The sequence below is a fragment of the Alternaria arborescens genome (assembly GCF_004154835.1).
Source record: "Alternaria arborescens strain FERA 675 chromosome Unknown contig_20, whole genome shotgun sequence".
NCBI classification, from domain to species: Eukaryota; Fungi; Ascomycota; class Dothideomycetes; order Pleosporales; family Pleosporaceae; genus Alternaria; species Alternaria arborescens.
Genome location: NW_021167875.1, coordinates 301,948 through 329,913, shown reverse-complemented (window position 1 = coordinate 329,913; position 27,966 = coordinate 301,948). Strand labels below are relative to the sequence as shown.

Sequence of the window (27,966 nt, the reverse complement as noted above, 5' to 3'; positions counted from 1 at the left end):
TTGTCGTTGTCATAACACGAGCTTATTCATATCGTTCGATAACCTAAAAAGCTCTGGGTAGCTCAACCGCATCATGCGGATCAGACATGCCGCATTGTTGCCTCGTGAGGGTACGACCTACTGAGTGTCTTATCCCGAAACCCAGTCGTCATGCGGGACACTACCCTGCCCTTTTTGTTGTCACTGTCAAGTCGCTATGGACGCTGCGACGTGACCAGGCCCTGAATACGATTTATCAACGCTGGCACTGCACCATGCATCGCTCACTGACCTCACTGACTTTAGCTTTCATCGATCGCATATCACGATCGTTTTTAGTCGTTATTCGCCTCTTTTAACAACGTTCACCTTCATCTGAGATCCTGACTACAAGCTCAACTCGATGGGCTCGACAATCGATATCGGCAGCCTGACAGCCACGTACTCGACACTCGTTGTGCTACCTGATCCTTCTAAACAGAGCCAGAGATCTCATAATGGTGTCGCCGTTCCACAGCGACTACAGCCACGTTTGTGGGGATGACGACAAACACGCAGAGGCAAAAAGAGTCGGTTGAAGTAGAGGTACGTTTGCGCATGTCATGTGTACAGCGGGATCTAATTTAGAGACTAGAACAGGAAGCGGATGCTATGACCATCCTCTGGCACGGAAGCGATGCCATTCGAGTTTACTCCGCGAAAACATATCGCGACCATCCTACAAGCCCCAGCCTAGCAAATCCGAACTCTATACCACACATACCATACATACCATTAGGCACGCATCATACACGACTTGAAGACAACTTGCCAATACTGGTTGTACTGGAAAACTTGGGTGGTGTGTCGGGCTTGGTGGTCGCTCAAGCCGAAGACGAAAGTGACAAATCAAAGTCAATTCATCGAAAGGCGTTGATGGGTATGCATACCTATAGGACGACAACAACAGATGACCGGAGGCAGGAATTAGCAAGTGCAAGCAATAAGTCGACGAGGAAGGCTTCCCCGTCTGTCGCATCCCACAAGGAGATCAACTTCCTTTAGCCATAGTGTCACGGCTCGCGGATGAGATGCGCCAGCTCGACGCACAGGCTTGCCAAACAGTAGCTGAAAGAACGACTGATGCTTATGCCAATCAACAAGCCCCACGGTGACCGCGAATCATATTGGTAGTCTTGAAACAAACACTCGCCAACACCTATCCAGACAGGGCTAATGATCGCCAATCAACGGCAGCTCTATAGCTGTGGAACCAATCATATCATGATAGGGGCTGTCTAAGGTTTGCTTTTGATTCTTTTCGGCCAGCCACTGCGATATCGCGATAGCCTCACTTGAGACCCAATACGTTATCGAGATGTACTTACAACCCCCCACAACTCCATCGATCGACGCTTGGTGCGGTAGCATCTGCTGTGTCTAGAATTACGTCCAGATACTTCGCAAGAGTGTATTCGACGTAAGCTGGTCAATGAGGCAGCCTCCAATATGTGGCTGCAGTCAGGCGTCCGATCCAGCCACAATCTTGGCTGCATAGCCGTATCCGACGAAGAAAGTGTTATCAGGAATCGCAATACTTCTTGTCCCTCTTTGCGTCAGGGGAACCAGGGGATGCTGGTACAGACTGTCGACAAGAGAATGCCACAGAGTGCTGCGACCCCAATGGCGTTCTTCTAGACGGTTAGGCTCCAAGTGGGCTTCGATAGCTCGGAGACTATGATTCGTGAGTCTTGCCTGAAGTACTCGGGGGCGTTTGCACAGACAGGTAGAATGCACAGCATTATTAAAGAGCCTTGCCTTCGCGTGTATGAGGACAAACCTTGTGTCTGTCATTTGTCTACTTCATCAATCTTTTTGATCTCACCCAGGGTTGTCTCCATTTACGACACGCGTTTTTCCCACTCTGCCTGAGGTGTGCTCACTATGGAGGATTATACTACCTGTTACTGGCGAAATGGTACAGTGGCGGACGGATTTGAACCTTGTCACAACGATCGATATTCCATGTGTATGGATCGTCGTTACGATTCCAATGACATCTGCCAATCCAACGGTCTTATCTGGAATCCATACCCAACACGTGATGAACGATGGGGCAGCTTCTGGCGTACGACTTGCACCGACCAAACTTGGACAAGCCCTCTGTGTATCAGCGTGTGTTCGACAACCACAGAGAGTTCGAATACCCTATACCCTTGCGACGACGATAAGAGTACTGCGGAAATTCAATCTTTGGTACAGCAAGGCGATGCGGTAGAGGTGTCCGAGAAATGGTGCTGTCACGATGCAGGGTGCGATTGTGCACGAGGCGGAGGTGTACCGTTATTGGCCTTGGATGTATCGACAGCATCTTTCGCCACAACGTCTCCGGCAGCGACATCTTCGACGATCATGTCTTCAATAGCGACACCTTCGACAACCACAACGACAAATAGTTCTCCTACAGCAACCTTGGTTCCGCCAATAAACAATAATTCTAGTCTCGGAGTACCTCTCGGCGTGGGACTTGGTGTGGGTTTGACAGCCATCGGTGTTATACTAGGAGGATTGTGGTGGTTTATGAGGCGGAAAAAGCGAGTTTCTAAGGCAGGCACTTCGGAATTTGACACCAAGCCGGAGTTACATGGAGAATCGATCAAAGGCGCAACATGGGATGTAAAATCTGGAGAGTCTCATCAACATGCCCAGCTATTTGCCGGGAAAACGGACGCGCCACACGTCGAGATCGATGGTCGAGAGATACCCGTCGAAGCATCAGAGCATAGACTAGTGTGATGAATAATTATGACGGATGATGCGTCGTGTCTCGCATCTGGAAAAACACCAAGAGGATTTCATTGTGATATGAATGTACCCAAAGCTGTGGTATTGGTGGCTGGTGAGATCTGTCTCACGCGTGCTAGTCTTCACAATTTATTGGTCATCTGTATCCGAGCGTCAGGATGCTGCCAATCTTCTTCGCATGCCCAGTATCGAGCCAGCCGCGATCAAAAACTGCCGATGTAGGAGCAGAGCCATCGTTCATCTTGAGATGTATGTAATGCGGCAGTCAGGCGAGACCAGCCAGTAACACGAACCCAAGGCCTTGTGACGATGCCAGCTTGGGGAAGGGATCGACCATGCGTTCGGTCCCATCAAAGTCCTAGTGTGATATAGGCTTTCACTTCCAAAGTTCTTTGTTATGCTGTTATACAAAGAATCTTTTCTAGCGATAGCGACGGCCGCTTGCGTCGCGTCTTTGTCCACCTGCCGAACAATGGGCAACTTCAGCACCAAAATGCTGACCTCGCTGCCAGTTCAGTATAGATGATGAGATCAAGATACCAACACTCATACCATTGACGCAAAGAAACCATAGATCACTGTAACTCTATAGAATAATGCCTCGATCTGGACCGCCGTTCAGGGAGCCGATCACGTACTTTAGGTGGGACGCAAAAGAGTGGATCGGACTGCATAGGATAGGATGGAGTACACGTGAGGATTTTATCTTGATGTAGCTTCATTTGCTGACATGAGTAGGCGAAATGAACACAACGATTGATGCACTCTGGCTCTTGCATCCAGCGATTCGAAACTACTACATCGCTAGCCGCACTGCCGATGAGCGTCGACAACCTGGACTGCCAGCGCCAAATCCAATACCAGCACGACCGTATACCCCAGCAGATCTAACTCATGTACAAAATCATGGTCAACTACCCCAACCTGCAGGCACAGCCCCAGCCCCAACTGCAGCTCCAGTTCCAGCTCCTGCTGCCGGCCCAGCCCCAGCGCCTCCTTTGGGCCGAACAGCTCATGCGCCAGTTGCACAAGGAGTGGATGCGGGAACACAAACAGCTCAGGTGAATACGACAAATTTCTTGTATCAACCTAATCTCCGTACTGTGAATCAAGATTTGCCGCTGATGTTAAATCTCAATGACGATGAAGACAAAGGGGAAAAGGAAAGAGAACCTGCGAAGAGGCGCAGGATGCGCAGATTCGAAGAAGCCGGGTTGTGCGACCCTGGAAGAGAGGGGCGAAATTTGGAATGGAGGTGCGTGAACATACTTGGCCAAGGTTCTACTGGAACTGTTAGTCTCTGGGTTGGCGTTGACGAGTCGAGAACAATTGCCGAGGTAATTTGCTAATTGAGAAGCCAGTACTGAGCTAACGTGATTGTCAGAGATTGGCTGTGAGAGACGTTGTCGTTGAATCACAGAAATGGATTGGGCCAATTTTCTGGCGCGACAAGTTACCAATGGAGCTTGCCATCCAGACACGACTCGAGAGACGCAAGGAACATGAGCACCACGTGCATAGGTACCACGGTCATCGCCTCGAAGTGAAGAAACGCTGCTTTCGTGTTTTCAACGAGGTTTGCGACATGGGGGACATCTGCCAGTCGCTAGACTGGTATTCGCGTCGGTGAAGACGAAGACGTAATATGTTTCGATGGCAAAACTCTCATCCTGAGATCAGAAATATCTTGAGAGCACGTGAAGACATACCGGCATCTGGAATACTAGATGTTAATCAACAAGAACAAGACTTGAAAGCAGTGAATGACTGGGCTTGGTATGCTTTCGGAAAGAAGCAGTTCCTGGAGGCGGGCATGTCCGTACCTGCTACCGTCCCTGGAGAACTGCCACTGCCAACCAACGTCTTTTTCGATGAGTATGAGAACATGTCAGAGCTTGGTGACTGGCACGGCGATCCTCTCCCAGTAGATTTACCAGAAGTTGTTCCAGAATGGTTTCTCTGGATAGTGTTTGACCAGCTTGTGGATGCCTTCACCATGTTGGGTTCGGGGCGCATCAATGAAGAGGACGATGACGTCGACTGGAACGAGATCGTGCATCGCGACGGCCATCTTGGGAACGTATTTGTGAAACCAGCCGATGGCGCTGTAGGTAAAGAGATCAGCAAAGAAGACGGGCATCAATACCGTCAGTTTGGCGCACATGAGGTAATGCTCTTGTCACATTCCATATATCATTAGGGCTAACAAAACGCTAGGCTCCTTCTATCGTCCTTGCAGACTTTGACCTCGCATTCTTCGACTTACAGTCAGGAAATGACGACTACGCCGACAATCCTACGCATTACATGATGCGAAAAGACCCTCTCGACGGTAAGGATGCTGGGGGAAGATACGCTCCAGAGATGTTTTGGTGCTACGAAGGTCACTACCTAGACGAAAGACCTTTCGAAAAAATGACCGCTAGAACAGACGTCTGGCAAGTTGGACAGATGATGTGGAATCTGGTTATGAACCTACCCGGAAAAGACGGGTTTGTTCAGGAGCCGTTCACCTACACGGTGTCTGATGAAGGCGAAGGAATTGAAAAGCTACTGAACGACGGCTCCGAATATGACATTCAAAAATACAAAGACGACTTGTTCTCCGGTAAGATGCCTTTCGAGGCTTCTAATATGTATAGCAAAACGCTCAAAAACACAATCATCGAGTGCATGGACTACCGGCAACATAAGAGATCGAGCTTTGCGGATCTGAAACGTGTAACGAGGGAGTGGGCTGGGAAAAAACTTCCACCAGGCTCGAAATCGAATGGCGATCTGATCATCTGTGTTTCAGAGGCGATGGAAGAGTTTGGGCTTGAAAAAACATATGGGAGGAGCAAGAAGCGGAGGACATGAGGGGTACGTATGGCAGGAGGCCCCGCTTCGCCTCACCAACGATCCCCGCCGTCGACTGCACCCTCGCGAGCCGTCGCGTACGACCAGCAGGATTTCTGAACATCACACTATGCTTACAAAGAAAACATTGTCGCACTGAAGTCTGGAGGCTATGGCACCTGCAACCTGCCTTTCGTTCATTGCGACCCCCAACATGTCGCCATCTTTGCGAGGCATCCACACCCCTCGCCGAACACGGATCGCAGTCCGCAATGCCAAGATGCAGAATTTTGCTTGACATGCAGGGAGTACGAGCCTACAGCAAATCAGCGAGAAACAGCAAGCGCATCTAGCTCAGGTTCTTTCTTGGCTTTCTCACGCGCTCGGTTTGGGAGTTGTACTCTTATGGGCGGAAAAGCATTCACCCCTGTCTAATCTAATCTGATGCCATCTTATCTGATGATCACCTACCACATCGATACTGATGCCATGTCCGACATCACGCCGAAACCACTGCAATGTCTCACGCAATAGGTCAGAAGCGCCGATGACATGATGGCGCACCTTAATACTACCGGTGGTGTTTCCTCGATGCTCAGTACGCAGTACATAAGGGGCGTGTCTCGCCGATCTCTGTCAGCAGGTAAGACACTATTCTCGTGGTGAAGATGGCGCTGTCGAATTTGCTCTCGCCTCAGGACCTGGAGAGGTTGGATGCGCTGTTCAAATGGAAAGTCCTCGTACTCGCAGCGATTCCGCTTGCCATAGCCTACTACCTGCGAAAGACAAAGGTTAAGACTTCCGATCTCGCGCAGTATGCTCACTTCCCACAGCCTGGACCAGCAGATCCTGTTCGAGGTCACTGGGCATGGGTCGAGAAAATCGCAGCTGAGGGTGATCCTCGACGCCAGTTTGATGAGATGCTGTACGAACAGGCTGAAAAGCTCGAGTTTCCTCCAGTCCTTTTTGTCGACTTTCGCCCGATCGAGAAGTTTCCAGTGCTATTTATTCTAGACAACGATGTCGCTGAACAGGTCACCAAGCCGAACAAAGCCTTCCGGACTAGTATGCCCAAACACTCTTCTATCCAGCAGTTAGCTCCTCTCGTCGGTGCACGGTCTCTGGTCACCACTGATGTAAGTCAGCCTTCTTGAGCTTCTCTGGATATGTCGAAGACACAGAAGCTGACCACTAACCACAGGGAGATGAATGGACTGCTCTATATAAGCGCATACGGCCTGGCTTCCAACCTAGCCATCTTCTTGGTTTGGTCGACGTCATCCTAGACAAATCCGAGACTTTCATCGAGCTCATGGAACAAAAGGCCGCCTCCGGCGAGACATTCACTCTCGGCCCGTATACGACGAATCTAGTCTTTGATATCATTGGTATCGTGACCTTTGACATGGACCTCAACGCGCAGATCGACGGGCAGCAGTCCGAGGTCCTCCTAACCTACCGCGCCCTTTCGCAAGCGTTCAACAAACGCCCCTTCGGAGGGGTAGGTTGGCGCGATTACTTCTCTGCCAACGAACGTGAGATTCGGTCAATGGACAAGAAGCTTGACAGCATTCTCAAAGCCGAGATCAAGAAGCAGCACAAGGCTTTAATGTCCGGCCCCACCGATACAAAGACCAAGAATAAGAGTGTAGCAACCCTCAGCCTTCATGGTGTGGATAAGTTGACTTCCCAAATCCTCCAGCAAACTAGCGATACACTACGCGGCTTCCTCTTTGCTGGTCACGACACTACATCTATCCTTCTTCAATGGGCGTTCTACGAGCTACATATACATCCCTCCGCCGCAAAGACCCTCAAGGAAGAGCTTGACTCTGTCTTCGGTCCGAACACCCACCCTTCCGCTGTCGTTAAGGCTTTGCGGAGTTCAGAAGCCGGAGCTCTGCTACACAAGTTACCCTACACAGACGCCCTGATCAAGGAGACCCTACGCCTGCATCCACCCGGCACAACTGCGCGCATCGCTCCATCCTCATCGAACACCATGCTCACTCTTCCCAATGGCGACACACTCTGCGTCGACGGTCTGTGCGTGACACCGCGCGCGTACATCATCCAGCGTCACCCCAAGACCTTCGGAGACACCCGAAACGACTTCAAACCCGAGCGATGGCTCGGTGAGGAGGGCAAGAAGATTCCCGAAAGCAGTTTCAGGCCGTATGAACGCGGGCCCCGGCGATGCACCGGGTCTGAACTGGCCAACCTAGAGACGAAGATCATCATTGTATGTGTAGCAAGGCACTTCGAGTTTGTCAAGCAAGGGCTTGGTGAGCTGGATTTGGACGAAAAGGGTGAGGTGCAGGTTGATGAGAAGGGTAAGGCGAAGACAAAGGGAACCATGTTCTCGACACATCAGGTTACTGCAAAGCCAGTTGATGGTATGGAGGTCAAGGTGAGAATCAAGAGATCGGATGAGGTGATGGATTAGAAAGAGGGTCCATATCAGACTGAGTGATTGGCCTTAACATTGGTCTACTTCGTAAGCTCATGCTGCGATCACATACAGCAGAGAACAGTAGACAGGACAAGACATCTCAACGATACGCAGCAGCTTTTTCCAGAACACGGCGTGAATACAAATGCTTTCCGCCAGTCTCAGTGCTGCCCGCAGTTTCGCATCTGCAAAGTGTGGATGGGAATCAAATCGTATGTATAGGTCCACCGACCTAGCTAACATGGGAGGGGACCCAAATATACCCCGGGATGCGCCATCCTTGGCAGTCGTGTGACAGGCGGGGTGACATATTGCTTTTACAGTCGTCGCCTACCTCTGTGGGGAGTACTTGGGCAGACAGGCGAACAATCAGGGTGTGCATAAGAGCTCCAGGGTCAGATGGGTGGTTCGCGCTAACAACGCGGGAGGGCCGGGTTGGCGCCACACTGCCAAGCCCAGGTAGTTATGTGCTTCTCAACGACTCTGATGGGCGATCTTCTTCTCATCCCGGCTGGATCTTTCGATCACGCGCTGAACATCAACAAAAGCACTTTCTTACTTCAAGTTTCCCACGTATTTACAATGCAGCAGCATGAGAAGATCTTTTTTTCTTTTTATGTCTGACGGCCCCATGCATCCGATGCAAACAGCATATGCCACAACGGGATTAGGGTCTTGAGATGCTTGTACGTGACTTTACTCAGTGTTCGCGAGTGTTATGTGTGGAAAGGAGGTATAAAAGGTGTACAGACTCTCTAGTAAGTCAGTATCAGCCTTCTACCCCTTTGCTTTAACCTTCTATCTTCAATTATCATTCCCGCATTCACCTGACACCCGCCATGGACAACTTTCCTCGACCTTTTCACATCGCAATCAAAGGCCGCTTTGTAGTTGGCCCTGAGCAATGCCCACAAGGCGATTTCGACCAGAAATTTGCGATTTTGGGAGAGCCTGGCGACAGAGGTAATGCTGCGACCTTCACCCTACGTGACGGAATCCTGTGCCGTGGTGATGAATGGGCAATGGGAAGGGCCATAGCCGGTCCGCCGCCGATGATCCCCATACCTGCTGTATGGGTCAGGAATCTTGGGTCGCTGCATCGAATGACTGTTGCTCCCGGTCCACACGGCATGGGACTTGTGGACGAGGGCGAGGGTATGTAAAACACCTTTCAAGATGCTTCCCGAAATTTCCCATTCTGAGATCGCGACAGGCTCAAGTTTTGGCACGATGGAGGAGGATGGAACCAGGGTCTTCAGTATGCCCTCGAACCTTATTAACAGTGAGTCATGACCGTGTTTACGTTACTAGGTTTCAGGTGCTAAGTGTATGCAGGTCAAGGCAGTGAGGATGCATTGCAGTTGCATTTTGTCGACTAGGCAATTGTAGCAGGAATGTTTGGATTTTGGGGGGTTGCATCGGCTAAGAGTAAGAAGATGCTCAGGTGTGTCAGACTGCCTAAGTGTAGTCTCAGCACACTACCCGACTTATTACCACTACGTAGCAATTACAGGGGACTGCCTAACACACAATCGCATCTCTCTCTTGTTGTCGTGAGCATGTTCGACGAAATTGGTCTTCCAGTCCGACCACTTCGATCTGTGGATACGTCTGATCGAATCCAATTCTTTCTTCTCTTTTACCATAACAGTAACTCTTAGTGTTGCCCACGTGATCGCAAGACTTGGCCCCAATGTCTAACGAGAGAGTATCGCTTTCATCTTCACCCCTTTCAGATCCTATTTTCTCACACCTTGACCCCAGACTGCTGCCTAGCATCCTCATCAGCAGTCATCATCCACCCTGGAATTTCCACTAAACAACACCTACGACCACACTTCAGCGCCTGTGGTGGCCAGTGCACGTCTTGGGCACCTTAGCTGCAGCAAGAGCGAGAATGTTATACTTGCAGTGGCAGTGCTAAAACTGGAACGCAGTCGAACTGTGATGGTTGCGACTGACAATAAGAGAGAGATGACATCTGCATTTCGTGTTGGGGTTCGGGAAGCTCTACAGGTTGGGCGATGCTGAAACCGAGCCCGGGAATCTCCTCAAGAGACGAAACCACACCACACGAGAGCTTGTAAAGCAGCCCAATGGCTAGCAACTGCATTAAGTCAATATCTCATCTCATAGTCAAGAGAATTAGGTATGATTAGGAAACTTGTCAGAAAAACGATTTCGAGTCCTATTCCGATACATCGGTGCCTTGATTTATCTTCCAGGAAGATTGGAAAGAAGCGACGACATGTCGTAGGCTTAGAGAGGATTCATTCACTTTCAGTTCATGTTGGACCTACCGAATTTGAATCATCATGGTACCTCGGATAATTCCAAAATTGATACAGGCCGAGGCCCCACTTCCAACTGGTGCCTGGTAGGTGTCCTCTTGACGATTTGATTGCGACAATGTTGTTGGACCTCTCGTTGGGATTTCGACGCCGAGGGTGACTATTTTCTACCGGTCGGACCATTGATTGACGACTGAGTGGTTCACGTCGTCAGTACGTCTCCCGAGCACCCGGAAGTCGCATTGCGACCCACGTCGCCAGCTACCATGCCGCCCGAGGTGGATGTTAAAGTAACGACAACAGAGCGCGTATTTCCCCAAAAGTCAAAGCAGCATGAATACGTAGTCCCACTGTCGCTGCTGGACGCAACCACCGCCAACTTTGCTCTTACAAACGCTATATGGCTCTTCAAGCCCCTCGATGAGCGGAACGTAGCAAACGTCGCCGTGCACCTCCGTCAAACACTCAGCATCGTGCTTACTTCGTACCGTCAATGGACCGGCCAGTTGAAGTCAATTGCTGTCGTTGACGATGCGTCGCTACCCGCTGAGGTGAAGGAGTTCCCAGCCCACGCCCGTCGCTTCGGCCGCGTGTACGCGCATTTCGGGACCTCCGCAGACGTCGGTGTGGAGTTCATCTCAGCAACAAGCTCTGCCACCACGGACTCACTCTACCAAACAGAGCGCGTCAAGACTCAGCCAATTTGGAATCGCAAAGACGATAACCTCAGTAAATTCGTGCCTACTGTCGACATTGCGCATGCTCTACAACCCAACGAGCCCGATGCTGCGACGGGGTTGCGCAAGCCGATCATGGCTATCCAATGCACCACATTGTCAGATGGTGGTTTTGTCCTCGCTGCCAAAACGGCGCATCCTTTCGCGGACATCACGGGTCTCATCCGCTTCGTCAAGGACTGGGCGAGCGTGAGTAGTGCCGTCATCAAGGGCCTGACCGCCCCAGCCTTGACTCCTGTCTTTGAGCCGGCGCGTTTGGACAACCTCGCTGCAGGAGACATCAACGCCGAGGAGCCGGACCCAGCCATTATCAGTCGAATGGAACGTCTGCTTTTGCACAGGTACGACTGGTGGGCTGCACCAGGAAAGCCTCCCACGCTATTCCTTGATGCGGCCAAAGTGGTGTCACCAGCAGGCAAGCCTATGCCATGGGCTGAGTGGGATTCTAATGCGCCTGTTTCAGACTGCACCATTCATCTCAACACAAAGCAGGTCGATTTTCTCTTCAACGAAGCTACGAAGGGTACTGACGGTAATGGCCCGAGAATCAGCAGGCATGATGCCGTGTTGGCACACATCTGGTCCTGCATCGTGCGCGCGCGTCAACTCGGGAAGGATGACGGCCCTGTGCATTGCGATCTTGTACTTGGCCTTCGATCCGCTTTCAATTTGGGCGAAGACTTTCTGGGTTCCCCGATCATCATGATGAATATTGAGCTGCCAGGCTCTGAAGTTGGCTGCGAACAAACAAGTAATGCTACCGCAGCGATGGTTGCCATCACCCGAAAGATTCGGCATACAATCTCCACTGTCAGCGACCCAGCGAATCTCGCAGATCATCTTCATAGCGCTGCATACGAGAAGTCTCCTCAGCGTATATGGCAGGCATTTCTTGGCCGGCGCCATATCCTGGTTACAACCTGGGCGCGTGCCGGCATCTACGATGTAGACTTTGGTCTTGGCTCGCGCATACTATACGCGGACGGCATCGTACCGAACCTAGACGGTTGTGTTCTCATCAAAGAAGCACCCCCACCTTCTGGACAGTTCTTCTCTGGATCTCGGCTGTCTTGGACCAGCAGCGGGGTGGATATCTCTGTCCATATTTGCACTGAGGACATGGAGCGGTTGCTTAAGGATCCTTTGTTACTACCGCGTCTTGATTAGATAGGTGTCAAGTCCAACATGGAGGAGCTGCTGCGCATGGACAGCGTCTCGTGGGCTCTTCGACTCGCTATAGATATATGGCGTTTGATTTCATCCTCGGGGCAGTGTACTCTCAACATTTCTGCCATCAAAATCCCAAATTGGACAATTTCAGCCAACAAAATTTCAAAGTGGATAGTGTCATTTGCCGCCGCCCATTTTCTCCGATGACTCAAATCCAGAGAAGCGCATGTATGGTACAACACTTCGACAAAAAGATTCTTGGTAGACTTATTGTAGTTGACAACCATGTCCAGGCTGTCTTCCGCCAAGCCATGTAAAGCATAAACCTTGTCCCGTATATCTGTGGCCTGATGGTTGCGGTACAATTTGAGTAACGACATCAATCGAGTCCGCTTCCCGCTCCAGAAGGACTTCTGATCAAGTATAACAAAAGCCGTGCTATTGACAATAGAAGACACACAAAGCGTATCTGAGTCTCTTCTTCGGTCCTGTATCGCCATGAAATTGCGTATAAGCTCCTCAAACTTCTGCCAGCTGACATGCTTGGAGCCGCAATAGATTGTGGCCTCTCTCGCAAGCATGATTTCTTGGACAACCCATATTCGTCTCCAGTAGTTCCTTTTGCACAAAGCTAGCACCCCTTTGGCTTGACGTTTGTTCCAGAATCTACCAGGTTTGAGATCATTGTTCGCGAGGGGTTTTCGTGCTGCAAGGTAATCCATCGCGACATCGCTGTCACAGGAATCATCCGCTTCACCAAGCCACACCGAGACGGACTGAGCGTTGCTATAAATCTGCCGCATCATCTGTACTTGATGATTCCGTTCCATAACGTTCAACTTATTGATGCAGATAGCGTCAATCCATAAGGTAATATATTCGTTTCGTAGTCGCATGTGGTGCAGGAACTGCCATAGATTGATGCCTACGGGGAGTCGACATCCATTGAGATCGATGTCGTCAAGTCTCTCTTTCCCTCCCCATGTATACGAAAGGGCGACGTATGCTGGGTAGTCATCGTCTATAGAGTAGGATCGCAAAACGCATTTGATGCTCTCTGACTCTGCGCTTGGCCATAGCTCAAGGAGTCTGAATTCTCGGCCTCCAGGATGAAGCGAGGCTACTGAATAAGGATCCTCCATAGTCAATGGACAGTGAGAAGTAGTGAGAGAAGGTAACTGTGTAGGCGAGTAAACGTGAGTGGTAGCTCGCAATGCATACTCTTCGCGGACTCAGCCTTGGATATCGGAACTCTTCGTGATGTCAGGCTTCTCGCCAAGAGCGCAACCAAGAAGGGCTCACGATTTCGCTTTGGCTGTTGCCCGTGAAGCGCTGCTGTCGTTCTAGATGAACACGATTTGAAGTTTGGGTAGGCTATGGGGCAGTGCAAAGTGGCAGTGTCAAGTGGCACGCATCAAAATGTCTACATCAGATGGCTGAGTAGGCGTGTCTTTAGTGCTGCCGCCGCTGGCAAGGCGGTTGGTCGATCCGCGGTAAGTGCCTTTGGCTAAGTCTGCGCCTGAAGTATGTGGTGTCAATATACGGTAAAGCAGATAAGTGAGTGAGAGCGCGAGTACGCGTCTCGAGTGGACGTGAGATTTGTGTCGGGCGCGGCTGAAGTCGGGGAAGCTGAGCGCCACCTAGGCAACGACCAATCCATGCATGCGGTTAAACGTCCAACACATCTCACGGCCTCGCATCCTGACGCGATATTAGTGAGTGAAACATAATACATGAGGTGTGACACGAAGACTTACATTGGGACCTTAGATACAGTCACACTAGCACGGTGCCAAAGGGAAAAATCGAACTCATGCGCCGGCGGCCACCCGTGCGGGAGTTCGATTTCTTCCTTTGACACCGTGCCAGTCTGAATTACTCGCTCAAGTCGGCCGCATTCACCCACGTATCGATCTGGTATATCTTCTCCACGATCTGCTTCCAGCTCACTACCCCGACCATTCAACTACTTTGGAGAAAGCAGTCGGAACAAAATATACTTCTCGTCATATATTGTGACTTCCCCACGGTCGCTAAAGCCAGCCTTCTTCACCACGTTTTGACTATCGCCTCCTTCAACTTTGATGGGTGCAGTCAATCGCTCCGGTACCACACCTCTTTCCCCAGCGTCCAGGAACTTCGTCTCAACACACATATCAATGTTTATCCGAGGCATATTCCACCACACTTCCAGGAATCCATTCAAGAACTCAGTGGCGCGGCCTTTGCCCCAAAACTTCTGCTTCAGTACGTAGCATACTTCAGGCAATCGATCTTTGGACCAGTACACCCCTCCTGTACCCATGAAGTCGCCTTCAGCGACGTTGTCATCCACCTTGCGGGCGAAGATTCCAACTGATGCCCAATCTTCTCGTTGATCATCGAAGTAGGCTCGAGCTGCTCTAGGAAACAACATTGGACCCACGCCCGCGTTGATCATCGTCTGTTCTTCCTGTAGCATCTTGTGGTATTCTGGCCAATCCTCTTCAACGAGAGGTCGACACAGGAGACGTTCCGTCCTGAACTCGGGGACATGTCGACTGGCAGGTCCGGTCGTTGTGATAGCTACGGCCAGGTTCGGTGTTGAGGTAGACGCGGACATCGTAATCTGATGAAGTGAAGAGACCTATGTAGCTAATATGGGCCCAAGGATTGGTGCGACTCTTGAAGCCAAGGTGTAAATAGCTTTGGGAAAATCAAACATGTCGTTTCAAGAAGAGGTTGATGACGCGTGTAGCTTGTTCAATGCTGGTCTGGGCCTCCTCGTGTAACTGCAAGCGGCGTCATCGGCACAAGGCGCAGAACGTGGTCGAAGCACTACAGTCGTGTAATGAGAGACAATTCGTGAGGGGTATTGATGAGATAGCTATCAACGTAATATCTTGTGCCCTGACAATACGAAAGAAGAGTGTAGTGTTGGATGGACGCGTCCAGACGCGTGACGCCATCGAACCCCACCAAAGCTGATTAGTCATATGTCGCAATGTAATAACCGCGTCCAGATCATTGCTTCGTTGCTTTTTCGAGCGCTTTTCAGACGCTTTCTCAGCCCTTTCGGCGTCCGTGTCCGTATCCGCAGGTGTCATGGTGCTCGTAGCTTTCCGCAGATCATATCGCTTCCATGGTTCGCCAACGCCGAAGCCAACGTTGTGTTTCACTCGGTTAAAATTACCACCTGTTGCATAGATAAGATGTCAGCATCTTACACTTCGTGAAACTGGGTGGATGGACATTCTGAGCGGACGCAATAGCGAAGGTTGGTGTGAATGCAGTGGAAGCTTTCGAGGGTAAGCTTTTCGTAGCTATACGCATTAGCATTAATGGAAAATGTCTTTTATGTAAGATGTAAGACGACTCGTGATTCTAGCGACATCATGCGGCTTTGGCTCGTGGCGTGAGAATGAACAAGCCTTTGGGTAAGGATGGCTGTGAAAGCTGACATTTCATTGGTATTCCCTCACTTACTAGCTGCTCGCGCAACTGGGCGCGTGGAGCCTCTCTACTTTGGGATACGCTTACAAAGTCAGGGCCATCCTGGTAGCTAGTGTGATACAAATAGATGAGTAGATCCGACATAGACCTGAAGCCTGGAGAACCAGAAAGTAAGAAGGACTTTTAGCCACAGCCTGGATCAATTCCTTGCACCCTCCGAATCGCCGCCGCTAAAATCTCATCATCCGAATCCTCATCATCAGAATCATCATTATCAGAAGCTTCGACATCAAGATCCACGAAGTTCGGGAGTCTAGTTGAATGGTATCGACAAGTTGGAGAATGTGCTGAGTTGCCGACGCGAAATATACCATGTTCTCCTGTGTAAGGTGCTCGGCACACATAGCAGAACTGGAAACCGCAACCATTCCGGCCACCTGTCCTAGTCAGCAGTTGTCGGAGAGATATGGATGTAACACTGTACTTACAAGTCATATGATCGCAGCCCTTGGTCTTCTGCATCTGCACCCCACAACCCGGGCATTCAACTGAAGACTTTGCGACCTCAGCCGCGCTCGCTGCTTCCTGTTCTCTTCTGATTCTAGCCTCTTCTTCTTGTTGATTTCTGTGTCTTTCTTCTTCTTCCTCGGCCTGGGCTATTTCTCGAGCAATACGCTCGTTGTACTGTGTGCAAGCTTCGTTCTCGTGAAAAGGTATGATGGGATCGTGTGCAGTACACATGCGATAGCCGCATGCTACGCAACGAAAGATTGGGCCTTCTTCACCGGTATCGTGGATCTGACCTGATGAGCATCCTTCACCATGACAATAGAGGAAGTTTTTGTCAGCACTAAGGAGACTGCGCATTGACAATTCGTCAAACCTATAACTCGATGTGAGTATGGAGTAGAGGCGATCATGAAGATTCTGAATTGGAAAACCTTACCGAGTGAATACGTCTTGTGGTGCGTTTTTGCGCACGTCTTGGTGAGTGATTGCGTGACTGCATCCGCTTGACGGACAAAGAACGTTAGTCACGCTTTCCATTTGTTGTTTGAGCCATAGGAGAAAGCATTCACTGCAGACTTCAGGATCATGCTCGCAATCTCCTAGCTTCGGGAAGCGCTTCCGTGGCAGCGTCTCTGCACAAACACTGCATATCTTCATTTTCGGCAGCTTCAAAACCACGACCCATGAAGACTCCTCAGACGCTTCGTTGTTGCTTAACTCTGCTCTCTCACTTTCTCTGATCCTTTTCTGGAAGTCGTCCCGGAACGCTTGAGCAAAGACATGTCTGAACATAAAGGTTTGAGCTTCCATTGAAGCCTGGGACGGTGATTGCGAACGTGAACGCTCGAGGTCACGTTGAGGCCTTGACATCGCAACGTCGAGGTCAGATTCGTCTGACTGTTTCATCGGATCTAAAGTTGTGGCGGACTGCACCGTAGGTACAGTGTCGGGCGACGGGGTGTGTTCTGGTCCTAATGTTGACGCAGGTTGTTGACTCTCACTCAAGGACAAAGACATGGACGGTTTGACAGCATCCGGGTTGTAGTTAGTGTTTCGCTTCTTCTTTGTTGTTTCTGCGGTGTTAGCAATGGGAAATGGCGTCGCTGAAGCCCGCTTGCGCGTTGGAGCAGTCTGCCTCTCTCGACATGTCCAGCAATTCATCCAGTACTTGTTAGAGAGATCGTGCTCGTCCTCGATGGTGAACTTGTTCTTGCAGGTGTCGCATCTTATCTGCAGGCTCGGAACTGTCTTCCTTGGGCGATAGTTGACCATGCCGTCATTTGCCTGAGTAATGGCCGTCGTTGTACTCGTGTACCTTGAGTAGCTGTGGAAATATGGTCACGAGTCTGAATTCTCAGCCGCAGGATGAAGAGATTTGGCTGCCGAGGCGATGAAAGTGAGTGTCACAGAAGGGTAAGAGTGACGATCAAAGCGACGGTAAGAGCGCCGAAGATACCGAGAGTGAGTGAGAGTAGCGAGAGCAGGAGCGATGGTGACCGAGAGTTGAAGCAGTGGTACACGCATGACCGGTGAGCCCTGTCTTGCAGTGTGAGCCTTGAAGTACTTCTGACATCTTCCAGAAAACAAGCTGGCGACGGCTGCGAGTGAGAGGTGATGACCGTTTCGAGTGGTCCCGCTGATATCACCGACACTAGACGGTACACGCTCTGTCACCCATTGCGAAATCACCTCGTGCGCCACGATGAAGAACTAGATGAAGGTAGTTGCAATCTATACCAGTAACCCATATCGCGACGATGAACAGTCTATGCGTTCAGATATCGCTCAGACCATCGGGTTCATCATCACAACATGCTCTGATGAGTGAGTTGATCATGTTGGCCTTTGGGCACCTCGCTGTAGCGTCTCACATGACAAAAGCATATGCAGAAGAATGAGTGTGGTGAGGCTTGCCAGGTTGGGAAGTTGGGAAGTTGTGGGAAGGAGATCAGGGTCCACTGACTCCAGTCGCCGCACCGGGAGTTGAACACGAGTCATGACTGATCCAGCAAACAAGGAAGCTCGTTTTGGAGAAGTTGTACCTATGGCGAGCATACGTTCAAAGGCAAATTCCTACTGCCATATCAAAACCTGAACAGAGTCGATTTCGGTATTATCTTTTAGGATATTCTTCCCTGTATGACATCAGGAAGGTACGACTTGGCAAAACGAGCTTCTTCAAACCATGAACGATGAAAAGTACTATCATTCGCAGGCTCATCGAGCCGAAAACTAGTCTGAATTTTGAGTGCAACAACCGTGCCCAGAAGAAACGCCATGAACACCAGCTCAATGCATATCGCGCTTTCACCCATCTAAGCTCCAGTCCAAGGCTTCCCCTGCTGCTTTTGCCATTTCTGCACCCTCTTCCTGATATCAGCGGCAGTCTGCTGCATGGGATTGAGCTTGCGATCCCTCGCCATCTTGGCATAGTCTTCTCCGTATTTACTGACTAATCGCTCCACCCACTCCTGCTCCCTCTGACTCTGACCCCTCGGCGCCTTCTTGGCCCCGTTCAAGGCCGCTTCCTCCAGCTCCTTGATGACTGGGTTCTGTGCCTCGTCCGGTCGCTCCGGTACCATGGCAAAGCCGTTCCACTCTTCTCCCTCATTGTCGTCCTCGATGTCGTTGAGCGGGTCGTTCAAGGGGTTGTCCCTCTTCTCGGATGCGAATGTGCCTGTTACGCGGAGAATGGCACCCGTTTCAGGGTCGCGCTCGACTTCAATCTCCTCGGTGGGAATGTTCTCGGGCTTCTTCGCTTTGGAGACGATGTTCAGGGCATCGGCTGTGCTGTTTGCGGCGGTGTCTGCGCGCGAGGATTTCTCGTCGTTGAGGCCGAGGAGGGCGATGGTCTTTTCTGTGCCGCCGGTTGCGTGGTTGAGGCGCGCTGTTAGGCCAAGACGGCGGTAGTTTTGTGCGAGGGTTTCCTTTTGGTTCCTGGGCAAGCGTTAGTTTGGTGCTGTCACGCAGAGTTGTAGAGTTTGGGCGCAATATCGTACCAGTGCTTTGCGATGATGGGGTTCTGCAGAATCTTCTTCTTGGAGGGACCGTTTTGGCGCTTCCGGGGGATGGAAGACTTGTTCTTCTTTTTCTGGAGTTCGCGACCCATTTTGTGAAATTTCTGGGATTGATCGAGGGTGTAGGGTTGGTTTGTCTGGTGTTGTCGAGGCGGTGGTCGCAACTTGCCAAAAGTTTTGGCGAACTTTCAGTTAGCGTTATCGATAGCGGACTAGGTCTCTACCGAGCTCCAGGCCAGGCCAGTTTACATGAAGTAGGTGACAGACCCCTGAGCGTCCAACCCCTCACGACCCAATATCACGGACACATATCATCGAATCATTTCACGCGTCATTATGGTGTCGCGACGGAACAGGACTCTGCTTTCCTTGGCAATCTTCCTGGGTGTGCTGGGATGGAACGTGGCTGCTGCGGCTGTCAAGGGCGAGACGGGCGTGCCAGTGGGCAACTTGAGCGCGCATGAGATTGAAGAGCAATTGCAGGTACGGCAGCCACTGGCTTTTCTCAATTGAACCTCTACTGGTCCACCTACTGGTCCCCCCACTAGCAACACCCTGATGTCGCGTGCCCATAGCGGTACTAACACCACCTAGGAATGTCCCCTCGTACAAGCTCTCAACCAGCACAAGGTAGCCTCAGCTCCCACCACGTCGTCCCTCAGCTCCCAAATCTTCGCCTTCCTCTTTCCCGGCAGCCCTGCAGTCAATGCCCTGCTGGCGACGCTCTACATCTCCGGTCCGCCAAACTTCCTCCTTGCGCTATGTCCGCCCAACATCGACCCCTCCTCGCTGTCCGTCATGGTCGCATTCGCTGTAGGTGGATTGCTGGGTGACACTCTCTTCCACTTGTTGCCTGAGATCTTCTTGGGCGAGGAAGAGCACAACTCGGTCAAGTTTGTCATGGTGGAACCCAACAAGAACCTTTTGTTAGGTGTGGCTATCATGGTCGGCTTTGTCACTTTTGTGGCCATGGACAAGGGCCTGCGTATCGCGACTGGAGGCGAAGGCGGGCACGACCACTCGCATGGCCATTCGCACGCAAAAGTTGAGGATACTGCCAAGACCACAGGCGTCGACGTTGGCAGCTCCAAAGATGGTGTGCGCTCGAGAAAGGCAGGCGCAAACGGCACCTCATCCGTCGCAGAGACAGCCGAGAAGGAGATCAATGCTAGCGTAAAGTTGGGTGGTTACCTCAACCTCATTGCAGACTTCACTCACAACATCACCGACGGCCTGGCGCTCAGCTCCTCCTTCTACGCCTCGCCTACAATCGGCGCAACCACAACTGTCGCTGTCTTCTTCCACGAGATTCCTCACGAGGTCGGCGACTTCGCCCTCCTCATCCAGTCTGGCTTCTCCAAGCGAGCAGCCATGGGCGCGCAGTTTGTTACAGCTGTCGGCGCATTCCTCGGCACCTGTATAGGCATTGCAGTCCAGGAGTTTGGTGGTAGTTCTGCATCCGCGGATGTCCACGGCGCGGGCGCTGGTATCATGGGCACTAGTCTGCAGTGGGGAGACATGCTGCTGCCCTTCACCGCCGGTACTTTCCTGTATGTTGGGACTGTCGCCGTTATCCCAGAGCTTCTCGAGACCGGCCCGAATAAAGGCCAAGAGCTTAGGAAGACGTTGATGCAATTCGCCGCCATGTTTACGGGTGCTGGTATCATGCTGTAGTAAGTTTTCCCAGACTTGTGCCAATGCTTGGAGCAATATGTGCTAACCGTTACAGTATATCCTGGGATTAGACTTTGACCTGAGATTTCATCTTGATTCCTCCACATTCACAGCGTCTTTCAGGACACATGGTGAGTATAGTTGATTACTAGCGGATCGGCGAGAGCCCGACATTTATGGCGCAACTTCCATTCCGATAGGAGCATCACCTGCGCATCAGCTACACAGTATAATATCAAAACGAGATGCGGGCATCAGCCGGCCGCTGATCGAAAGTAATTGCGCCATGCGCCATAAGCACCGAATGCATGTTCCTATCGTGGTCGCCGATATGGCAAACTTCCCCTTTTGGTCGGCGTGCATCGTGAGAACATCAGAAACAGCACGACATGTATCAACATGTCCATACTTTGGCGACCCGATCGAACGTGTTTGTTCTCTTCCACTACTACCCTCTGCTTCATACAGATGACTGTGCGCAAGTCCCGAGGTCAGCTGCACACAGCCCACAAAGACTGTCATCTCGTACATTGCAAATGCTGCTCAGTACTAATATTGCGCTTTCGGACGAACCACTGATAAAGGTTTACCCTTTTCAGCTGCTCATTTGGCAGATCTAAACGCTTTTCAATCCGCCGTTTGTCCAAGACGTTAGGGCTGACGGTACACGTAGCGTAGGCCCGAACCTGGCACCAACCTTCCCCAGATTCCTCGGCATGCCTTCATCAATTATCTCCGCTACGCAAGGTTTGTTACCACTGCTGCGGTCGTGGCTGTGCGCCGTGAGATTTTGCTTACCGTGTGGGCGGGGGAAGCTGCAGAAAGATAGAGGGGAGATGGTGGAGATTTCCTCTCTTCTCTAAGTGGGTATGGGTAGTCTTTATGGTCGCACGAGAACCTGAGTTTCCCCAGATTCTTCGGCTTGCTTTTAGTAATTGATTCCGCTATACCAGGGTCATGACCGAAGATGCGGTCGTGGCTGTGCTTGGAACACTTCCGCTTACGCCCAGAGCGGGCCAATGCTCAATTCTTACCGAAATCAGCTTGCACAAGACGCGATACGATCGGCTGCACATGGCATTCGGAGACTGCCTTCGTCCGATGCCGCACTCATTGGTACGACACTTGTACATGTTACCAACGTGATTGGCCAGCCTCGTTCACCATTTGCATAATGCGGGTAAGGCGTGCAGAGTAATTCTGAGGCACACCCAGTTTGATCACTAAGCCACACTTGCACGCTAGCGCTGCCGCCTTACCGTCTTAACGAGCAGCAAAGTGGCTGCCGACTAACCGCCGTGGTGGACGGCTCTGTCATACATATGGGCCGCATGGTCCTGGCATGGTTGTCATGCCGCTGTCAGTTCTTATAGCGTCTTGGTGCCTAATCTCACTTCCGAACTGATCTCACGATATCTCTTTTCATCTCAACTAACCTTCCATTTCAGCCAGCCTTTTGGAGTGACAGTATAGTACTGCGACGATACGCTACTTTCATATAGAAAACGCATGGGCATCCCGGCATCGCATCTATTGAAGGGTTTATTGGACCATCACGACATGATGAAAGATTTGGCGGTCAACTGGAGGCATCTTCCCAAGAACAGGATGTGCCCATCTAGCCGACCATCCCAACACCACTATACACCTCGCTACTCACCACGATATCGGTCCATCGTACCGACTCTCCTCATCCTCCTCTGCATACCGATCTTCTTCTACCACCTCATACCAAGATATACTTCCGCCACCGACGGCATAATATCCTCGCTGGCACACAAATTACATTCTACTGGGACGACGAGCAGTTTCTGCACAAAAGAGGTTGGATCACTGCAGTGCTGCGCATTATACCTGGCTGCTGCGCCATGTCAGGATGAATGCAGGAAGAACCATATGGACAGGGAGACGCTTGCTTTGACAAAGGAGTATGATGAGTGTGCGGATCAGTGTCTGGTCGAATATAACAAGAGTTGTTTAACCAAGACCACGGAGGACGCCAACGAACAGACAAAAACGGAGCCGCCGCGACAACGAGGATCAAGAACAGCAGAGTGGTGGTCAACGGTCCAACATACTTCGGAGTGATGGAGGGAGCAAGGAAATCCGATAAAACCGAATAACAACAAGAACAACTACAATATTTCTCCCCCCTTGATCTTTTTTTGGGAACCACACACACATCGAATCACACTTCCTTGACACTACGGAAGACACAAAACTCGACATAAATGAGAATATAATCACAAACAACACACCCCGCGATGATGCCATGGCATGCTCCGAGGAGCGGCTGCAGCGGAGGCTGTGCAGGTGGTGGGTACGCCAAGATTGCGGCGCTTGGGACAACCGGCTAGAACGGCATTTTGATGTCGGAAGGAGCAATTGGCCGATAACCGAAAAAGGACAAAGGGGAGTGATGGCAGGAGTTGTAGTAGTAGTGGTAGTGCTCTTTTCTCTTGTCGTGTTTCAGGGAAATATCGCGTGGCTGGGGCGGATTACTGGGATTCTGGGGGATGTAGGCCCTTCCTCTCACTCCCACCGCACCCCGTGGTCGCCTTGGTATATGGCATAGGGAGGTGTGCTAGAGACGTCTAGCACTTCTGGATGCGGAGGCAAGGAAGTGTCTTTGTCCGTTCGGCCATGTTTAGTTGGCTGGGATGATGGATGGTGGACTCGGCCGATGGATGTGGAGTACGATTAGTCTTTTCGTATGGTAGCGCACCATCGCCCTCTCCTTTCCCCTTTTTCATATGTTTGTTCAGCTAGAGGTTTGCTGTATTATGTAGGCATGTCAGCAGTCGCAGTCGCACTCGGCGGTGCCAAGATGTGGTGCGTTGGAAGGATAGTACTCTGAATTCGTAATCATTATTACTGCCGAGCCTGTCCTTTGGGAGGGGAGATGTGCCTTGTGTTTGATATGCGGGGTTATAGGGCTGGTGGGTCGATTGGAATTAGTCCTAGCGCGTGCCATGGACGCGTTCAACGGTTCCAATGCCATCTCCTACGACCGCGTCGCGTTGTCTCTGCATCAGCATCTGTCTATAACAAAAACAACTTCTCATTGTATTAGCACGGTGATGTCATATGATAGAGCTGATTGGTTTCGCACCAGCTCTACCCTTTTCATTCCTTGATAGTAACGACCCAATACCCAAAAGCAGTCAACATGATCGTCGTACCCAGACCTGTACATATCTGGCTCGTCCGACCGTCCAGCCCAGACTCTGAGCTGATATAACGACACATGACCCCGCCAACGACGCCCATCCAAACAACAAATAATCCTACTTCCCATACTTTTTTCTTCAATTCTGTCCATCTGTTGCTCTCTTGTGTCTGCGATTCCCCCCGCATCGACGTACCCCATTCATTAGCAAGCATGGTTACAAAACTCCAAGCTTGGATTGCTGGTAGCGGTATCATATAGAATAAAGCGGCGGGGACTGACCAGACCCACTCGCCCCAGGTAGGATTAATCGGGTTCCTGGCGTTTAGATAAACTGCAGTTAAGAGAAACTTTACCACGTAGTCTCTCGGTATGAACCGCATAAAAGGGCTGACGCCGACGAAGAAGTAAGAGACTATCGTCGTGAATATAACAAAAGATGTTATCTCTCGACGCAACGCGGCATAGAAGAATAGGGGCGGCTGGTTGAGGTACATGGTTGGATGAGCGTAGGACTCAATGTGCACGGCGCGAGCCCAGCGGACTTGCTGTAGGAGCCAGCGGCGGAGCGTGACGGGCGTTTCGGTAGCAGTCACTGCGTGTGAGATGTAGCGAACACGATGGCCTTGGAGGAGGAGGCGGGTCGTCATGTGTCGATCTTCGTTGACAATCTGCGGAGCGTCAGCGCTATCAATGAGAGGTACACACGCCTGATGTGATGGTAATCGAAAAGATGAGATACTGACCATCCAATGTCCAAAGATAGTCTGCTTGTACCAAGCTAGTAGTTCGGGCTTGATAGCTTCGATGCGGAATGCGGCACAAGGTCCGCTCTGGCAGTCGTTGGCGCCCACGGCACTTGAGAAACATCTTGAAAGGTGCAAATCGTTCAAGTAAATCGTGTTCCCTAGCGTGGTGACAAGGTTATCCTTTCGATTGTGGATGTTCAGTGCAGTACTGGCTCCTGCGCACTTGTCGTCTCCATGTATGGTTTGGATTGTTCTCATGATAGTGTCTTTGTAGACCATGGAATCAGAATCGGAGGTCCACACGTATTCGATATCGAGAAGCTCAGATAGAGCAAAGCATACGATGAAAGAGGTGAACATGATGCCCTTCTTGTGCATGTGGGGCTGTGTTACACAAAGATGTGTTATGGCATCGGGTCCTGCGAGATGTATGTCGTGATCAAGTAACGTCTGCTTAGCAAGTGTTATGCATCTCTCAATGAGAATCATGTCTTGCCTCCACGTTTCAGTATCGCACTCCATTTGAAGCGCAATAGCTACTAGTGGAATGGGAAGATCAATGACGGCCGAGCTACTGGGATAGACCTGATCATCATCAGTTGATGTACACAATGTTGGAAGCAGAAAACCAAGATCGGACGACGTACCTTTCGAAAAACGTCAACCATGACTTGATCTTCTGCTTCATTGCCATCAATGCAAGTAAGCACGAATTGACATCCTTTAGCATCTGTGTAGCTCTCAAGAGCCTTTGTGAAGATGACAGGATCCTCACGATATCCTACAATGGCAGCAATGCAACCGAGTTCGAGCTTTGACGAGCGCTCGGAATGTGTATAGTATTCTCCTTTTTCTGCCACACCCAGATCGGGATGAACGTCGCCTTTCTCTCCTTCCTCCTTCTGAAAACTCCGACGAACCCTTTCGTTGTCCCAGCCGCACTGTTCTGCTAGGTAAACCGTGATAATTGTGTCGAAAGTGTAGAGATAGTCGGACCAATACAATGTAGTGTAGTAGTAAAGGGCCGCTGCAACTAAGCAGCCAATGAAGTTGTAGATTTTTCCGGACCTTGTAACTAAAATCTGTATTTTCCGCTCTGAAAAGCTGTACTTGCGCTCATCTCCTAGTTCAGATGTCTTCGATGGCTGGAAAGAGGTGCAATAAGAGCAGAGCTGCGCAAAGTTCATGCGCAGCCAGTGAGTTGTAAGTATCTTCATGATGTGAATTGTTGAAACGATGAATGACACCAAAATGTTATCTTATAAACAGATACAATCATTCTGTTGAGACGATGCGGCAGAGCCTGGAACGAATATACGCAGACAACACACTGCGGACAGACTTTACGGACCTTTTTGCAACACGCCGTCGTACTAGACAGTAGGCTCATTGCCATTCTGCAATAATATAGAAATGACACAAAAGCGGTACCTCATGATGCCTTGAATGCTACATCGAGGCAAGGCTGGTGTCCTGTACGGCTCCTTTTAGTGCAGTCTGGTACTATTTGAGGATTACCTAGGTAGTGACAACCTAGTCAATACCTATGGCGACCTCAACTGACCTATCGGTGATACTATTCCTATTCATGTACTCAAGTCTCATCCCTTATCGTTGCTGGGAAGTCCGTAGTCTAGCATATCTCACGTGCCATAACTACCAGAATGGACCCCGGTGAAGTCCTAGGATGGGTAGCTCACTACGATTGATTACCAAGATGTCCCAGATACCAAGGTCTAGAAGGCCATAGACATGTACTATTCTTGACCGCTCAGTCTTGGAACTGTCATCTGGTGGTCTGTGCTGTCGCACCCTATCAGGGTAGGTTAAAACTTGTTACCAAGACTTCCTGGGCATTCGGTGTACTCGTATGTCTTACAACAAAAAGACCCGGAGACGCATTCTTTAGACTTCCAAGGTTGTCTGGAACGCAAAGGGCCTTTTTCGGACAGTGAAATTGCGATTATTACTCCGCACCGCTCAATACCGTTCCGCACACTCCGCGATAACGATCTGCTGTGCGTATTCATCTCTTCTTGGTGCGAACGATGTCCCCTTTTCGTAAACGGCTGAACGGCTAATCTCAACGACAAAACAATCTTTCCGTGATAACTCGAAAGTTGAATACGTTAAGATATAACAAAATGGGTGTCGAAAGCTGGAGCGTCTTGGAGGCTTCCATACCATGATTACATCGCTATAGACTACGTGCAATTCCTTTCATCAGATGCAACTTCATAAATAGGACATCATGATGACACGTCACTGTTTGGAATGTACCAGGGTTACGTTGAATGCTGCGATATCGATATTCTGCGTAAGGCCGCTTGTATATTATAAATCACGGTAAGTTACCTATATCAGGTCAACATTCCTTTCAGATCTGCCAAAACATATCCTGTTTTGTAAATCTGTCTATTCTCGCGCCCAGTCTCGACAACACTGCGGCGCCTCCATCTTTTTCAGAACTCCTTGAGTGGTAACTTCATATCTGACTGTGGATTACCAGAGCTTTGACAGCTTACACAGCGCTTTGCGTTTTTGGTTCGTCGGAAGCATTGCATCCGATGGTGTATATCATCTGATCGATGACCATATCAGTATCCCGTTCCTCGAATCCAGCATCATCCTCGACTGTTGGACCATAGAACCAGTCTCTGTACTCAGAACAAGACTTTCGTGGCCTCATATCATCACACTGCACGATTTCTTCTGCTTCTCATCAACAAAGCATGGCCTTAAAGTTAGTCCCTGCGGGCCGGGAGATCTGGTTGGATGGACTCCGCGGTGTTGCCGCAGTCATTGTTGTTTGGTTCCATATGACAGCTGGAAAGCTTGCCACGCCTTATCGATCTTTCTGGGACTTACCAGCATCTGAAAACCGACAACTAATCCAGGTCTTACCCTTTCGGATCTTCTTCTCCGGACCTGGCATGGTCGACATCTTCTTTGTGGTATCTGGATACTCCATCTCCATTGGCCTGATCAAACTTCGTCACGAGGGTTCCATGGCCCGGTTCTACCAGAGATTGACAAGCAGTGTGGTCAGAAGGATGTTCCGGTTGTGCTTCCCAGTTGCAATCATGATGCTAGGAAGTCATGTGCTGTACTATACTGGACTTTACACTATACCTTTCAAAGAAGGCACAGGATGCTCAGGCGCA

At 50.5% G+C, this 27,966-nt stretch overlaps 10 protein-coding genes across 10 annotated transcripts; 6 read left to right on the top strand and 4 right to left on the bottom strand.

Moving 5' to 3' along the window:
- Window positions 1-2,258: 2,258 nt before the first annotated feature.
- Window positions 2,259-2,507, bottom strand: AA0111_g8255 (hypothetical protein; the record flags this gene model as incomplete). The annotated part of the gene is made up of 1 exon (XM_028654682.1): window positions 2,259-2,507. The coding sequence occupies one exon, from the start codon at window positions 2,505-2,507 to the stop codon at window positions 2,259-2,261; it is 249 nt and encodes an 82-aa protein (XP_028504273.1).
- Window positions 2,508-3,669: 1,162 nt separating this feature from the next.
- Window positions 3,670-3,828, top strand: AA0111_g8254 (hypothetical protein; the record flags this gene model as incomplete). The annotated part of the gene is made up of 1 exon (XM_028654681.1): window positions 3,670-3,828. One exon carries the CDS (start codon window positions 3,670-3,672, stop codon window positions 3,826-3,828), a length of 159 nt encoding a protein of 52 aa, XP_028504274.1.
- A 580-nt stretch (window positions 3,829-4,408) lies between these two features.
- On the top strand, window positions 4,409-5,622 carry AA0111_g8253 (hypothetical protein; the record flags this gene model as incomplete). The annotated part of the gene is made up of 2 exons (XM_028654680.1): window positions 4,409-4,930; window positions 4,981-5,622. The coding sequence occupies 2 exons, from the start codon at window positions 4,409-4,411 to the stop codon at window positions 5,620-5,622; spliced, it is 1,164 nt and encodes a 387-aa protein (XP_028504267.1).
- Window positions 5,623-6,269: 647 nt separating this feature from the next.
- AA0111_g8252 (hypothetical protein) lies at window positions 6,270-8,047 on the top strand (the record flags this gene model as incomplete). The annotated part of the gene is made up of 2 exons (XM_028654679.1): window positions 6,270-6,737; window positions 6,803-8,047. 2 exons carry the CDS (start codon window positions 6,270-6,272, stop codon window positions 8,045-8,047), a joined length of 1,713 nt encoding a protein of 570 aa, XP_028504268.1.
- An 845-nt stretch (window positions 8,048-8,892) lies between these two features.
- AA0111_g8251 (hypothetical protein) lies at window positions 8,893-9,432 on the top strand (the record flags this gene model as incomplete). Its single annotated transcript, XM_028654678.1, has 3 exons — window positions 8,893-9,208; window positions 9,267-9,335; window positions 9,389-9,432. The coding sequence occupies 3 exons, from the start codon at window positions 8,893-8,895 to the stop codon at window positions 9,430-9,432; spliced, it is 429 nt and encodes a 142-aa protein (XP_028504269.1).
- A 1,178-nt stretch (window positions 9,433-10,610) lies between these two features.
- On the top strand, window positions 10,611-12,248 carry AA0111_g8250 (hypothetical protein; the record flags this gene model as incomplete). The annotated part of the gene is made up of 1 exon (XM_028654677.1): window positions 10,611-12,248. One exon carries the CDS (start codon window positions 10,611-10,613, stop codon window positions 12,246-12,248), a length of 1,638 nt encoding a protein of 545 aa, XP_028504270.1.
- A 1,969-nt stretch (window positions 12,249-14,217) lies between these two features.
- On the bottom strand, window positions 14,218-14,853 carry AA0111_g8249 (hypothetical protein; the record flags this gene model as incomplete). The annotated part of the gene is made up of 1 exon (XM_028654675.1): window positions 14,218-14,853. One exon carries the CDS (start codon window positions 14,851-14,853, stop codon window positions 14,218-14,220), a length of 636 nt encoding a protein of 211 aa, XP_028504167.1.
- A 3,655-nt stretch (window positions 14,854-18,508) lies between these two features.
- AA0111_g8248 (Nucleolar protein 16) lies at window positions 18,509-19,302 on the bottom strand (the record flags this gene model as incomplete). Its single annotated transcript, XM_028654674.1, has 2 exons — window positions 18,509-19,130; window positions 19,193-19,302. The coding sequence occupies 2 exons, from the start codon at window positions 19,300-19,302 to the stop codon at window positions 18,509-18,511; spliced, it is 732 nt and encodes a 243-aa protein (XP_028504166.1).
- A 244-nt stretch (window positions 19,303-19,546) lies between these two features.
- Window positions 19,547-20,955, top strand: AA0111_g8247 (hypothetical protein; the record flags this gene model as incomplete). Its single annotated transcript, XM_028654673.1, has 3 exons — window positions 19,547-19,693; window positions 19,805-20,883; window positions 20,940-20,955. 3 exons carry the CDS (start codon window positions 19,547-19,549, stop codon window positions 20,953-20,955), a joined length of 1,242 nt encoding a protein of 413 aa, XP_028504161.1.
- Window positions 20,956-24,010: 3,055 nt separating this feature from the next.
- AA0111_g8246 (hypothetical protein) lies at window positions 24,011-26,019 on the bottom strand (the record flags this gene model as incomplete). Its single annotated transcript, XM_028654672.1, has 3 exons — window positions 24,011-24,724; window positions 24,800-25,387; window positions 25,450-26,019. 3 exons carry the CDS (start codon window positions 26,017-26,019, stop codon window positions 24,011-24,013), a joined length of 1,872 nt encoding a protein of 623 aa, XP_028504160.1.
- Window positions 26,020-27,966: the final 1,947 nt, after the last annotated feature.